Source organism: Emydura macquarii, unplaced genomic scaffold, assembly GCF_026122565.2.
Source record: "Emydura macquarii macquarii isolate MOO-44397 ecotype Brisbane River unplaced genomic scaffold, CSIRO-AGI_Emac_v2 contig_1551, whole genome shotgun sequence".
Lineage (NCBI taxonomy): Eukaryota > Metazoa > Chordata > Testudines > Chelidae > Emydura > Emydura macquarii.
Window position 1 is genome coordinate 14161919 of NW_027131688.1, and position 14386 is coordinate 14176304.

The 14386-nt window shown below is 44.4% G+C and overlaps 1 protein-coding gene across 4 annotated transcripts in view; it reads left to right on the forward strand.

Moving 5' to 3' along the window:
- Positions 1 to 14386, forward strand: part of SYT16 (synaptotagmin 16) — a 143540-nt gene that overhangs the window by 105621 nt on the left and 23533 nt on the right. For 2 of the 4 annotated variants that reach the window (XM_067555146.1, XM_067555144.1), the window contains exon 3: positions 11434 to 11646. The exons of the other annotated variants lie outside the window; for them this stretch is intronic. In XM_067555146.1, coding sequence (XP_067411247.1) covers positions 11434 to 11646 — 213 coding nt within the window. The remainder of the gene's footprint in view (positions 1 to 11433; positions 11647 to 14386) is intronic. 4 annotated transcript variants of the gene reach the window in all.

Below are 14386 nucleotides of genomic sequence, written 5' to 3' on the forward strand. Positions count from 1 at the left end.
GTTTGCTTGTAGCTCAGTGGTGGACAATATCTCAAAATATTTGGGAGTTTTTGAAATTCAGATACCTGTCCAATTTTACCCAAGGTCATTGAGCTCCCCTTCCTGCTGTCTCCCAGACGGGCCCTGGGATTCTCCTTCTCAGTCCTATCCAGGCCCATAGGACTATCTCCTTTCCCCTCCTGTCCAGACATTGAGAGGTTAAGGGGAATTTGTGTTGGGTCCTTGTGCCTCCACCTCTCATTTCTGACTTGCAATGCAGTCTAGATCAGCAGTTCCCAAACTGTGGGGCGTGACCCCAAGTGGGGCCGCTTCATCAGCAGATGGGGTCACACCAATCTCGAGCGTGCAGAAGGCACCATTTTGCAAAATGGCCTCCCCCACACAATGTGACCTCACACGCACCCGTAAGCACGAGGTCACGTCGCACGGAGGATGCTATTTTGCTCCACAAAACGGAGCCCTCCAATGCAGTATGATGTTGCACATGCTGTATGCGTGTGAGGTCATGCAGTCCAGAGCATGGTTTCTCAACCTGTGGTATGCGTACCCCTGGAGGTACGTGAGACACGGGCAGGGGGTACCTGGGGAAAAACAGAGTGAAGGAGAGGCGGGCGGCAGCTGCCGACTTCTGGGGAAGGTGGGCAGCAGTCTCCCGCTTCCCGCTCAGTCACAGCTTCCAGCTGGGGGGCAGGTGGCAGCTGCTAACTTTTGGGGAAGGCAGGCAGCAGCACTCTGCTTCCCTCCGGGTCCCAGCTCCAAGATGGGAACCCAGTGGCAGCCTCCTGCATCTCGCGAGCTGGGCTTGCAGCTGGGTGGCAGCCCACTCACGCCCTGGCTCCAAGCCGAGGGACATCCTCCAGCGCCCCAGCTTGAAAATGGTCAGCAGCCACCTGCCCACATCCCTGGGTCCCAGCTGGTGTGGAAGCCTCCTCTGCCTCAGCTCGGATTGGGTGGCAATCGCCCACCTTCTGGGCTGGGAGCCAGGCGGCAGCCCCACTCCCTGGCTCAAAGCCCAGTGCCCAGAAAACTTGTCAATTTCACTGCTCTAGCTGAGCAGTGAAATTGACATCTATGACAGCCCCAGATTTCACCAGTTACCCTCCTTCCCTGTCTCTCTCTCACCCCTTCCTCCTCTGAAATCTATGGGAAAAAATGTGGTGCGGCACTTTATATTCCACAGCATTGGCATACTGCTCAAAGCCGCCTAGCTTTGGCCAACATCACCTCTAGCCCAGGTACATACTTGAGTTGCACACCCCTAGTGTAAAGGTGGTAATCCTACCTACACTAGGTCTGACATCTGTCATATCACGGCCTTATCTACTCAGCCCTTCTTCCAACATATGGCTCCCATTAGTCTGTAAATATAAAATCCCGTGGAAAATTGAGTGTTGGGGTACTTATTAAAATTTTCAGAAGTTAGCGGGTACTTGCTACTTAAAAGGTTGAGAAACACTGGTCCAGAGGACGTCCTTTTGCAAAGCAAAATGGCATCCTCTGTGTGGCGTGACCTTGCATGTACAGGGTGTGTGAAGTCACTCTGCATAGAGGAGACCATTTTTAAACGGCAGCTTCCATGATGTCTGGGGTAGTGGGAAACAACACATCTGAAAATGGGGTCATGCAGGGAAAATGTTTGGGAACTGCTCGTCTAGATCATATCAAGCCAAAGGTTCGTGGGAATGGTGTGCTGAAGAGCCAGGGTTCAGCAGAGCTCACCGCTGTACTGTACAGAACTGTACACGAGGAAGGTATGGTCAGGGGGTGGGTGTGGCAGGGCAGTCCACTGACTTCAGCAAGCTTTGAGAAGCCAAATGGTGAGAAGCCAGAGGCTAGCCGGTTAGCCATAGAAAGCTGTAGGGATGGTGAAAGAAAGAATCTGAGGGCTGATTGAAATGGGGTCTCCTTAAACAACCCAATCTGCAGCCTTTTTTACATGTGTGGACTTAGTTCAGTTTGGTGAAAGGTCTGAGGTTTGTCCAAGACCTGCATCCCAACTAGCTTTGTGGTCTCAGTTTAGGGGCCTGCTCATATTACAATAAATACAGTCATGCAGTTATAAAAACAGTGGGCCCAGCTCCCACTGCCTTGTTCTTGTCTCTGGAGTGCAACTCCATTGAAATCAGTGGAGTTCTGCTGGTATAGAACTAGGGTTAGGCTGTGATGAACTAGCCCCACTGTAACTAACCAAAAAGCTTGTATCATTGAAAAAATTATATTAAAGAGAAAAATAAATATCTGCCTTGTTGCAGAGCCATAGGAATCCTTAGCAGCCCTAAACAAATATTTTAGCTATTTTGTTCCCGCCCTGTTAATCAGCAAACAAAGAATGGTGGGTGTGCACTTTATAGGTAAGAGACTCTGCGTGTACTGAACTGTATGTAATCAGCAGCAATACACAGGAACCAGCTGGTAATGAACTATAGTGAAACTCCATTTATGGTGAATCAGAGTGAAAGTTCTGAGTTGTTTCAATGCATTTCAATGTACCACCTGGAATTCTGCCAGCCATGAAGTAGTTCTGGGGAAAAAACAGGACTCCACTTTCAGGAAGTTCCCTTCTACTTAAATGAAAAATCTGGGGTAAAGTCTGACTTTGTTGCTGGATGATCTTTTGAAAAGAGTGTGTCCAAAATAATGCTTTTACACTGGAAGAGTAAACAGGTTTGTTTTATTTAAAGGGGACATGGGGGTGGTATGTGAAGGAAATTCAAACCATTGTGCTGTATAGCCTGGTAGAGAATATATTTGTGAAAGTTACACATATGAAGTATAAACAATTTTCTTTTCTGTTATGAAGGAAGGATGTGTCACAAAAACTGGCCTTCCTAGGCCCCATCTGTAGCATTTTAATTGATCTCTGGGATCCAGCAATTTGTATTGCTACTAATTCATACTTAATCCCCAAACGTACAACACACAGTAAAGAATGGGCAAAATCAGGGGTAGTTTTGGTTTTGCAAAAACTTCTTGCTTGCCTTTTCATTTAGCTGATATAGAAGCCCAGATGGTGGTTTGGATCCGAGTCCCATTTAAAAAAATTTTAACATCCAGATATGGGAATTGGAAGATAAAGGCCCCAACCCAGCAAGCTGATCCCCATGGGTGGCCTATTACATCACTCACTACATCACTCAGCTAGCAGGATCGGAGCAAAGTTTATTTGCCATCCTATTATTAATACAGTACTCAGAATTATGGTAGGTGCTTCACATTGCATGTAGATTGTACCAGGTCCCTGCCTGCAAGAAATCTGACTCGTGACTAGAGCTGGCAAAAAATGTTCAGTGTATGGTAAATTCACCAAAAAAATTGCAGTTTGGGGGCCATTGAAACTATCTGTGAATTTGCATAAAATTCAGTGACTAGTTTCAGCTAGATAAAAATGAGGAAAATGTTTCTGAAGATGAAGAACAGGTTGTTTTGACATTTTTAAAAAATGCTCCATTTCAACATTTTGTTTAAAAATGAACTGTTTCATTTTGAAAACATGTCGTTCAACCACAACAAAATTTATTATGTTTGTCATTTGGCAAGAAAAAACCCAAAAATTCAGTTTTGGTTCAGAATGAACCACTGCTTTTTTGGTTTTGTTTTTTGTTTAGGATTTTTCGGTTCGGCCATCAAACCGAAAAATCAGTTATTTGCTTAGTTCTACTCAGTCAACGTAGTGGGCAGAGTGCAGCAATAAGATGATACAGTCACTCACGTCAGGGGTATGTGTGACATGATTGAACAGTTGGCACTAATTTGCACTCAGATGCATGAAGTGGAAATCACAGATGGGGGTATATATATACATCCAAGGGTAAGAAACAACAATGGGGAGGGTAGGTGTTAGCAAAGTCCATTCAGTTAGAGTAGTTGAGGACTATTCACAACCATTGATTAGAAGGGGAGAATGTGTGAACAGTGACAATTACTTCTTGTAATGAGAGAACCATTCCAAGTCCATGTTCAGACCCAGTCTGATTGTATCAAGTTTGCATATGAGTTCCAGCTCTGCAGTTTCTCCCTGAAGTCTGTTTTTGAAGTTTTTTTGTTGAAGTATGGCAACTTTCAAGTCAGCTACAGCGTGTCCTGGGAGATTAAAGTGGTCTCCGACTGGTTTATGGATGTTACCATTTTTTATGTCTGATTTGTGTCCATTTATTCTTTTGCGTAGTGACAATCTGGTTTGGCCAATGTACATGGCAGAGGGGCATTGCTGGCACATGATGGCGTATATTACATTAGTAGATGTGCAGGTGAATGAGCTCCTTATGGTGTGGCTGATGTGGTTAGGACCATGATGGTGTCACTAGAGTTGATGTGCGGGCAGAGTTGGCAACGGGGTTTGTTGCAGGAATAGGTTCCTGGGTTAGTGTTCTTGTTGTATGGTGTACGGTTGCTGGTGAGTATTTGCTTCAGCTTGGGAGGCTGTCTGTAAGCAGGGATAGGCCTGCCTCCCACGGCTTGAGCGAGTGAGGGATCATCTTCTACAATAGGTTGTATATCCTTAATGATGTGTTGGAGAGATTTTAGCTGGGGGCTGTAGGTGATGGCCAGTGGTGTTCTGTTGTTTTCTTTGTTGGGTCTGTCCTGTAGTAGGTGACTTCTGGGTACCCGTCTGGCTCTGTCAATTTGTTTCTTCACCTCCCCAGGTGAGTACTGTAGTTTTAAAAATGTTTTATAAGAATGTTTTATGGAGATCCTGTAGATGTTTGTCTCTGACTGAGGGATCGGAGCAAATTCAGTTGTATCTTGTGGCTTGGCTATGGACAATGGATCGTGTAATGTGTCCAGGGTGGATGTGGGGAGGCGGTGGATGTGATATACCTTGACTTTAGCAAAGATACGGTTTCTCACAGTATTCTTATGCAAGTTAAAGAAGTATGGGTTGGATGAATGGACTATAAAATGGATAGTGAACTTGGTGATCAATGGCTCCATGTCTATGGCAACCGGTCACAAGCGGAGTTCCCCAGGGGTCGGTCCTGGGGCCGGTTTTGTTCAACATCTTTATTAATGATCTGGAGGATGGGGTGGAACCCTCAGCAAGTTTGCGGACGACACTAAGCTGGGGGGAGTGGTAGATACCCTGCAAGGTAGGGATAGGATACAGAGTGACCTAAACAAACTGGAGGATTGGGCCAAAAGAAATCTAATGAGGTTCAACAAAGATAAGTGCAGAGTCCTCCACTTAGGAAGGAAGAATCCCATGCACATGTAGCTGGGCAGCAGCTCTGCAGACCTGGGGGTAACGGTGGATAAAAAGCTGGATATGGTCAGCAGTTGCCCTGGTTGTCAAGAAGGCTAATGGAATATTGGGCTATTAGGAGGGGCATTGCCAGCAGGTGGAAGTGATTATTCCCCTTAATTGGTGGACCAGTTTTGGGCCCCCCACTACAAAAAAGATGTGGACAATTTGGAGAGAGTACCAAAATGATTGTGGAGCACAGGACTTTGAGGAGAGGCTGAGGGAACTGGGCTTGTTTAGTCTGCAAAAGAGAAGAGTGAGGGGGGATTTGATATTTAACTTGTGTGGACTGGTCCAGGCTGAGGTTGATGGTGGGGTGGAAATTATTGAAATCCCAGTGGAATTGATTTGAGGAGTCCTCTTTCCTGTGGGTCCAGATGATGAAAATGTCATCGATGTTGCGTAGGTAAAGAAGAGGTGCTTGGGGACGAGTTTTGAGAAAACGTTGTTCTAGGTCAGCCATAAAAATGTTGGCATACTGTGGGGCCATGCGGGTGCCCATAGCTGTGCCACTGACTTGAAGGTATAGATTGTCTCCAAATCTGAAGTAGTTGTGGATCAGGACAAAGTCACGAAGTTCAGCTACCAGGTGTGCCAGATCATCATCAGGGAAAATGTTTATGATGGCTTGTAGTTCATCTTTGTGTGGAATGTTGGTGTAGAGAGCTTCTACATCCATAGTGGCTAAGATGGTGTTTTCTGGGAGATCACCGATGGATTGTCATTTTCTCAGGAAGTCAGTGGTATCGTGAAGATAGCTAGGGGTGCTGGTGGCAGAGGGCCTGAGGAGAGAATCCACAGCCTGATAATCCTGCTGTGAGAGTGCCAATGCCTGAGATGATGGGGCGTCCAGGATTCCCAAGTTTGTGGATCTTGGGTAGCAGTTAGAATAACCCTGGTCGGGGCTCATGGGGTGTGTCTATGTAGATTTGTTCCTGTGTTTATTAAGTAGAGGTTGTAGTTTCTTTTAGTATTACTCAGTGAGATCAGACAGTAGTGGCTTGTAGAATGTGGTGTTGGAGAGTTGTCTGGTAGCCTCCTGTTCGTAATCCAACCTATTCATGATGACTACGGCACCTCCTTTGTCTGCCTCTTTGATTATAATGTCAGAGTTGTCATTGAGGATGTGGATGGTGTTGCGTTCTGCACGGCTGAGGTTATGGGGCAAGCGATGTTGCTTGTCTACAATCTCAGCTTGTGCACGTCAGTGGAAACACTCTGTAAAAGTCTAGTCTGTTGTTTCGACTGTCAGGAGTCCATGCAGAATTCTTCTTGTAGTGCTGGTAGGACGGTATCTGTGGGTTAGTGTGTTGTTCAGTGGTGTGGTGGAAATATTCCTTGAGTCGAAGACGGTGAAAGGTCACTGCAGAACTGTATCGTGTGTGCGGGTGGTGGGGCAGAAAGAGAGTCCCCGAGACAAGACAGACTCTTCTGCTGGGTTAAGTGTATAGCTGGATAGATTTACAATATTGTTGGATGAGTCAGGGGTATCACAGTTGTGGTCCCTTGTGGCATGTAGGAGCTTAGATAGTTTACAGTCCTTTTTCCTCTGTAGAGAAGCAAAATGAGTGTTGTAAATGGCCTGTCTTGTTTTTGTAAAGATCAGCCACGTGGAAGTTCACACGTTCTCACCCTCTAATCAATGGTTGAATTGTTAGCACTTGCCCTCTCCATTGTTGTTTCTTACCCTTGGATGTATATATATACCTCCTATCTGTGATTTCCACTTCATTCATCTGATGAAGTGGGTTGCAGCCCACGAAAGCTTATGCCCGTAGAAATTTGTTAGTCTTCAAGGTGCTACAGGACTCTCGTTGTTTTTGCTCTATATTTAGGTTGCCTTACACGTCCATTATAGAAGATTTCTTCAGCCTTTGTTTTGACAAACTTTAACACCTCTATTGTTTGCAGCAAGGCTTTGAAGTTTGGCAGGGGTAAAGCCCTCCGGCTATTGCCCTTTTTTTGTCCCAAGGAATTCAGTTCAGATTTTGCTGAGTTATAAACTATTGAAAATCTCCATTTGCCTTCTGTCACTTGCGTTCCCTGGGGAAACTGTGGCAACACAGCAAAATAATAATAGAACATGAACATTCTAAGGTCTGGCCGGTGTCTCTGCTACCGCTGCAGCAGAACTGTACTAAGAACATCTGTGATCTGCCAGGCATATGTGTTATGCATATACAATATGACACAATTTTTAATTATGTGGCCATGTTCTATTTTTTTCCACTGGACCCCTGGTTCATTTAGGGCATCATCCTGCTCCCATTGAAGTCAATAAAGAAACTCCCATTGACTTCAGTGGAGCAGGATCATCCTCTCACAGCACAGAATGGGTGCAGACAAGAAAGAATTAAGGTTACGTGGGAAGGATAAATTTGGCACTGTTTACATTTTAAGTGCTTGACCTCACAGCTTAAATAACCATCATTTAACATGCAAGTGGGGGGTGAGAGAGGGTTGTATGCAAAATACATATATTTTACACCATGCACAATATATTTTATCAGATAGGTGAAATACATTTTTTTTCTGTATAGGCCTTGAATAAAGAATATTTGATTCTTTATACCTGGTAACTATAATGAATTTTTGGACCATTTCTCTTGACTGTTTTTAGATGTGTAGTATTTGGACATCTGTAACCTAGATTTAATAGTGAGCAGGTATTTGAAACTCCTTTGCAAAAAGTGTCTGGTAATTTGAAATGTACTGCCAATCCCTCTTCCCCCCCCCCCCTGTTAGAAATGATGGGAGATTTGATTTGTAAAATAGGCTGTGTGTATGAGTAATGTGTTGAAACTGCTAGAAATGCATGTACTGCGCAACACGTGCAAATCACAAGATGCGTTCATCATCTTTCACGAGTTCAGATTGTAATCATGGGCCCTTTATTTAAGTTTCCATGGTGATTCTGAAAATGCTTTCCACCCTTTTCTAATCAGAGCATTTGTAAATCTGAATGTTGAGGATTTTTTTTCTTTCCCCAGGAGTAAACTTGGTTGTATTAATATGGAGATTAGCACGACAACCTATGGAGCTGTCACAGAGCTTCAGCAGCAGCCGTCATATCAGGCATTTGCTATAGATCTTCTAGTTCTAGCATTTAATTAGCATGTATATTTTAAAATGCAGCTAAGAAATAGAACCCCATATCATAGCAAATGATGCTGTTACACTTTGACTTCTGCTTTACAGATATTCAAAGTTTAAGTGTGCAGTAGCAGTGTCCACACAGAGACTTATATTGTTGACTCACATTCAGTTTGCGATTCATTGTAACCCCTGGATCCTTTTCAGCAGTACTACCACCTAGCCAGTTATTCTTTCTTAGGTGTAGTACTTTACACTCCATCTTAATTGAATTTTATCTTATTGATTTCAGACCAATTCTCTAATTTCTCAAGGTCATTCTGTATTCTATCCTGCCCTGCAAAGTGCTTGCAACCCATTCCAGTTTGGAGTCATCTGCAAATTTCATAAACATATTCTTGACTCCATTTTAATGAAAATACTGATGAATCCCATGCACTGCTACAGACTGTGGACCGACTGGCTAGGCAGCAGTTTGTCAGAAAGGAACCTGGGGGTTACAGTGGACAAGAAGCTAAATATGAGTCGATGGTGTGCCCTTATTACCAAGAAGGCTAACGGTATATTAGGCTGCATTAGTAGGAGCATTGCTAGCAGATCGAGGGAAGTGATTATTCCCTCTATTCGGCACTGGTGAGGCCTCATTTGGAGTATTGTGTCCAATTTTGGGCCCCCCACTACAGAAAGGATGTGGACAAATTGGAGAGAGTCCAGCGGAGGGCAACAAAAATGTTTAAGGGGCTGGAGCACATGACTTATGAGGAGAGGCTGAGGGAAATAGGCTTGTTTAGCCTGCAGAAGAGAAGAATGAGGAGGGATTTGATAGCAGCCTTTAGCTACCTGAAAGGGGGTTCCAGGGAGGATGGAGCTAGGCTGTTCTCAATGATAGTAGATGACAAGGCTAGGAGCAATGGTCTCAAGTTGCAGTGGGGGAGGTCTAGGTTGGATATTAGGAAGAAGTTTTTCACTAGGAGGATGGTGAAGCACTGGAATGGGAGGGAATCTCCATCCTTAGAGGTTTTTAAGGTGCGGCTTGACAAAGCCCTGGCTGGGATGATTTAGTTGGGGTTGGTCCTGCTTTGAGCAGGGGGTTGGACTAGATGACCTCCTGAGGTCCCTTCCAACCCTAATCTTCTATGATTCTATGAATACACTTTCTTGCTTTTTCATCTCCCTGTTGGTTTCTCAACTTTAAATGCAGAAGTCTGGATGAAGCAAATATTCTCTCTGCACCAGTTAACTAAAATGAAACCAAAAGTAATTAAGGCAAAAGCTTTTCTGTGTAACAGAAACTGCCAGTACTGACTTTTGGAAAAAATGTCAATACCTGCATTCACCCCATTGTAAAGTCTGAAAATAATATAGATACTTATTTAATGCAGTACATGACAGTGAGAGAGATTTACAAAGTTTGAGTTGATCTCGGTAGTTAAATGTCCTGTCCCTGTCCAATTTTGTCCAACTCATTCAAATTTCAAGAGGGCTCCTTGATGCAGCTTTGATCACTGGGTGCCATTTACAAAATAACAATTAAAATAGTATATTTTCTCAAAGTAGAGAGCATTTATTTCCCCCTCTTACCCTCCCCCCCAGTAGTGAGACTTCCCCTGGGGTATAGGAAAATACCACTTATCTACCAGGAGACCAGTTTCTGGGAGCAACACATCTGGTCTTATTGCCAATATTACTGAAAAGCCAGACAACAGAGGCATATCTGACAACACAACCGCAACATAATGAGATTCAGTTTCTGATAGATTCGTGGTGGAAGCGAATTTCACAGCCACTGAGAACTCCCTTGTCCTGGTCTCCATCAGTTCCTCCCTAGCGATCAACTGCAGTCTCTGCCTACGGTAACTGTCATGACAGGAGGGAGGTAGGTTTGAGAAGCAGTGGGGGTAGTTCTAATTGGATTTGTATTGGAGACATTTAATGGAGTTTGGATGTGTGGAAGCAGAGCTCTGTGCCCTAATCTTAGCCATGTGACTGTGTATGGGATGTAAATGAAGCCAAAAATCAGCCATTGGCATTGAAAATGGCCCTACCCCTTTGCACTGGCATATATTGTTCATTTGTTCAGCTGCTTGAATTTGCCAGGGGGCTTATTGAAACAAGCCTTGGCAGCCACTATTTTGTTCTTTATCCTCAAGAGTAAGTAACAAAATAGCAACACACTTGACAGCTGGCGTGTTAACATGCACACACAAACGCACACACACTCCAGCTGTCCATTAGACCCACAATTCCCTTTGCCTTGCAAGTTCACAAATGAAAACTTCCTTCTATTCTGTTTCGCCTGATACAGATGGCTGGGGAATCTTCAGTGTGGTATTGTATTTTCATATTCATTTTCATTTGAAAAAGCAGGCCAAGTATGGGACATCAGATCCCTTTTCTTCTCTGCAAACCCCTCCACTCTCCCCCTCTCCCCCACCCCCCAAAGGATATGAGAACACTAATGATCCCATATTAAAAGCCAGCATTGTCAGTAGGAGGGGGAAGGGCAGCTGCAGCAAAATGTTTAGATATGTATCTTCATCTTTAAAGGTTAGAATTTACATTGTTCTCAGAAGGTTCCTCTGCTGACTCTGACATGCGGAATTGGTGATGCCTATTAGCTATATACTGTAATTTCATGTTCGTGGTGCAACCCAAGACCAGATTAACCCCCTGTTTCCTTTTTTTTGTGCATTCAGTAGTCTTTATTTCAGAGGGCTACGGAGGAATTCTTGAAATGTCGAGAAGGTTTTAGAGTCCTGTGTTTACTACTTCGTGTCTGCACATGCGAATGGATATATATAGATAATGGTTTTCCTTTTTTAGGTTTTGGGTATGGGAGGAACAATCCCATTTTTAAAAAGTTGGGGGGATGTGCAGGGTGGGAAGCCAGGAGTGACTGCAGACACAGTGACACACACGAAAGATTTCAAAAAGTCTGAGGGAATGCGCCCTCCTCGTCCTCTCTCCCACGGTAGATATGTCTTGTTGCTTTCCTTTCCCTTCCCTCAAAAGCAAATATCTGAACTGAAAATGTACCATGTTTTCCTTCTGCTGTGTGTCCTGTGAAATTGTCAAGAGCCTGTGTTGTGTTTTTCTCCCAGTGAACAGTTATGGGGAGGATGAAGAACTAACAACATCTTCAGATAGCGACGAAGAAGTGATTAAACAGTTTGAGATCTCTGTGTCACGCTCGCAGAGTTTTCGATCAGGGGTATCTGAAAAGACAACACAAGCAGGTTCAGAACGTAAATCCAGATTCAACCGCTTGCTGTCCAACCATGAGGAGTACAGTACCGAGGCATCTGAATGCGAAGGTATTGTCTGTCTCAAATGAGAATTAAAACACTTGCTTTGAATCCACAGCCTCCTAACATGGGGAGATTCCTTTTATTTTGTGGAAGGGGCAGGTCTTGGTTCTGATCTGCTCAAGGTAAAATCCATCTGGAGCTTATTCCTAAAGTACTTTCTTAGAGCTGGATCCAAAGCCCACTGAAGTCAATGGGAATTTTTCTATGATCTTTGCATGGGTTTTGGATTAGGCTCCTTAATTATCAGGCAAAATTCCCATGGATTTCAGTGGGAGTTTTGTTTGACTAAGGACTGCAGGATTTGGGCCTGATGAAATCTCCTGAACTGCATTTCTTATCAATACGGTGTGTTTTAGCAAGCTTTTGAATAGAAGTCGCATGTCTCTTTTTATAGCAGCTTTGCAAATACCAGCTAAATAGCAAATGAATTATGTTGCATCATTCACCAATGCATACACTACATGTCAGGCAATGACAGAAGGTAAGAATTTATAGTACCAAAGGGAACAATTTTTTTGACCAGTCATTGTCAGTTATTGTAAGTCGCTTTTGTATATTCCAAACAAGCATGCCTGGTTTTCAAAAATTTACCTAAGTGCGAAACTGATCTGCACAATGACATTCTGTAATATGGGACATGTTTGGGAGAACCTTTCATGGGAAAGTTTCAGGAAACTGCCTGTGTGGTTTTAGTTGTGATTCTGAAATATTTAGTCACCTGTTAATTATTATGCTCATTTTGATTTAGGCCCCTCTGTAGAATTGTTGTTGGGTCAGAATGTGGACTACTATAGTTCCTTTTATTGTCTTTGTAAACCTGAATTATTAGGATTAGTACTATTTTAATAATTATAAGTGTTTAAAAAAATGGTTAGAGCCCAGCCCTGCTTTCACTGACGTCATTGGGAGTTCTGTTGTCTACTTTAACGGAAGCAGGATTAGGCCCTTCATTCCCAATAACATCCCCTTATTTTTGTTTTACATATTCTCAGATCCTCAGCTGTTTCATGTCACCAAGCAGCTGTACTGCTAACCTAACAGTATGATGGAGGATTATTCCTCCAGCCTGGGGAATCCATGGCTGGGGTAGAGCCACCACTGCAGATATATGCCACCCAACCCCCTAACTCCTGATGGGGAAGGAGAGTGGCCATAGTCTCTGCATTCTGGTAATTCCCAGTGGGTGAAATGGCCCCTGGAGGCCAAAGGAAGGTAGGTGTAAATTAGAGAAGACCTGAGGCTGCTGTCACTTAAGCTGGCCCCCGGATCAGAAGAGTGTAGAGATGGTGGAAAGTCACCTTTGTTTCTCTCCCTCTTGAGTTGCACAGAGTATATCGCACCCAGCTTCCCCTGATCAGATCCTCAGAAGCCTTCAGTGAGTTATGCTTTGTTCTGTATCACGAGTATCAACAAGATCTGGCGAGGAACTGCATGATCTTCTCTTGGGACATTCAGTAACCCAAGAAGGTGCCTTTCGTTAAATACTCTGTTGTCTTTTATTCTTTTTTGCCCCTCCCTCTCATCTCCTTTGATGCTGCAGGATGAAGATAGTTATATGGGGTTTATCTTTCCCTTCTCTCTAGCTGCACTTTAGCTAAGTCCTGATCTTCGAGTTCAGCCATGCAGCAAAAGTAGCTGCTCTCTTAACTGTTTGCAGTGGTCCCCAAATGCTGGGAATTGCTGGTGCATGGTGGGTCCTCTTCACACTCCCTCCTTCCTGGCATACTCCTTCTCCTATGGGTTATAAAGACATCCTTCCACTGTGTAAGTGGCTAGCTAGCCACAAAGCAGCAGCCTCATTTCAGCTTAGCATCTGGCTCTCATCTTTCGCAAGGCCCAATTAGGATTTAACCGATGACACTGAAAGAGAAACGTGGTTTCCGTTCCTCCCTCCCCTGGAAAAAGACATCCACGTAAATCCTGTGGCAGGAAGTGAAGGCATTTCCAAGCCAAGAGTACAGTCCTGGACCCTTAAAATCCCACATCTACTGTAGAGGACGTCAGACTCTGCAGGGTGAATTCCTCTGAGTGACACTGAGTTTCTGGAAAAGACACCCACATTTCCCCCGAGGCAGATGGAAGGATGCTGAAGCTTTCAGGATTGGTCTTGACCATATTTTCTAGTGTTTTTTCTCAGTGTAGTTTTCAGTATCTCAGTAGCAGATCGTCATGGCCACCCGTTAGGATGGCCTCTGTGCGCTGGACCCCCTGCGGTGTGTTAAGCTTCAGAAACCTCAGCAGGCTGCAACACTGGTTCCTTCCTTGGCCTCTTTGACACATTTCCTGGGCACTGACTCTGTCTGTTACCCCTTCTCGGGCATGCAGGCCCCAGGATACCCCAGTTACTTAAATACACCCTCTCCCAGAACGCCACCTCAAAGGTGCGAAGCTTCTGGTTAGATTAACTCTTTCAGGGGCACATAGCAGTTGTGAAGCAATCGGTGCACATGCGCACGCACACTTTGCCCAGTCTAACACCTTTATGCTCTTTTACCCTTAATCATGCAAGGCACTGGAGAGAACAGATCATTGAAAACAATAAACTTCGGAAACTGCAGTGTCCCTCACTTTTCCTTTTGAGTCCTGGGGGAACTATCTGGGTCCAGGCAGGCAGTGTCCCCTGTCTTATGCCGGTTGTTCCATGGTGAGTGGTCCTCCCTTATGGACTGGAAAAAATGGGCCCCAAGCAAATCAGCCTCTGCCCTTTTAAAAACTTCAGCCCCTCCCCTGCCCCAGTGTCAGGTAG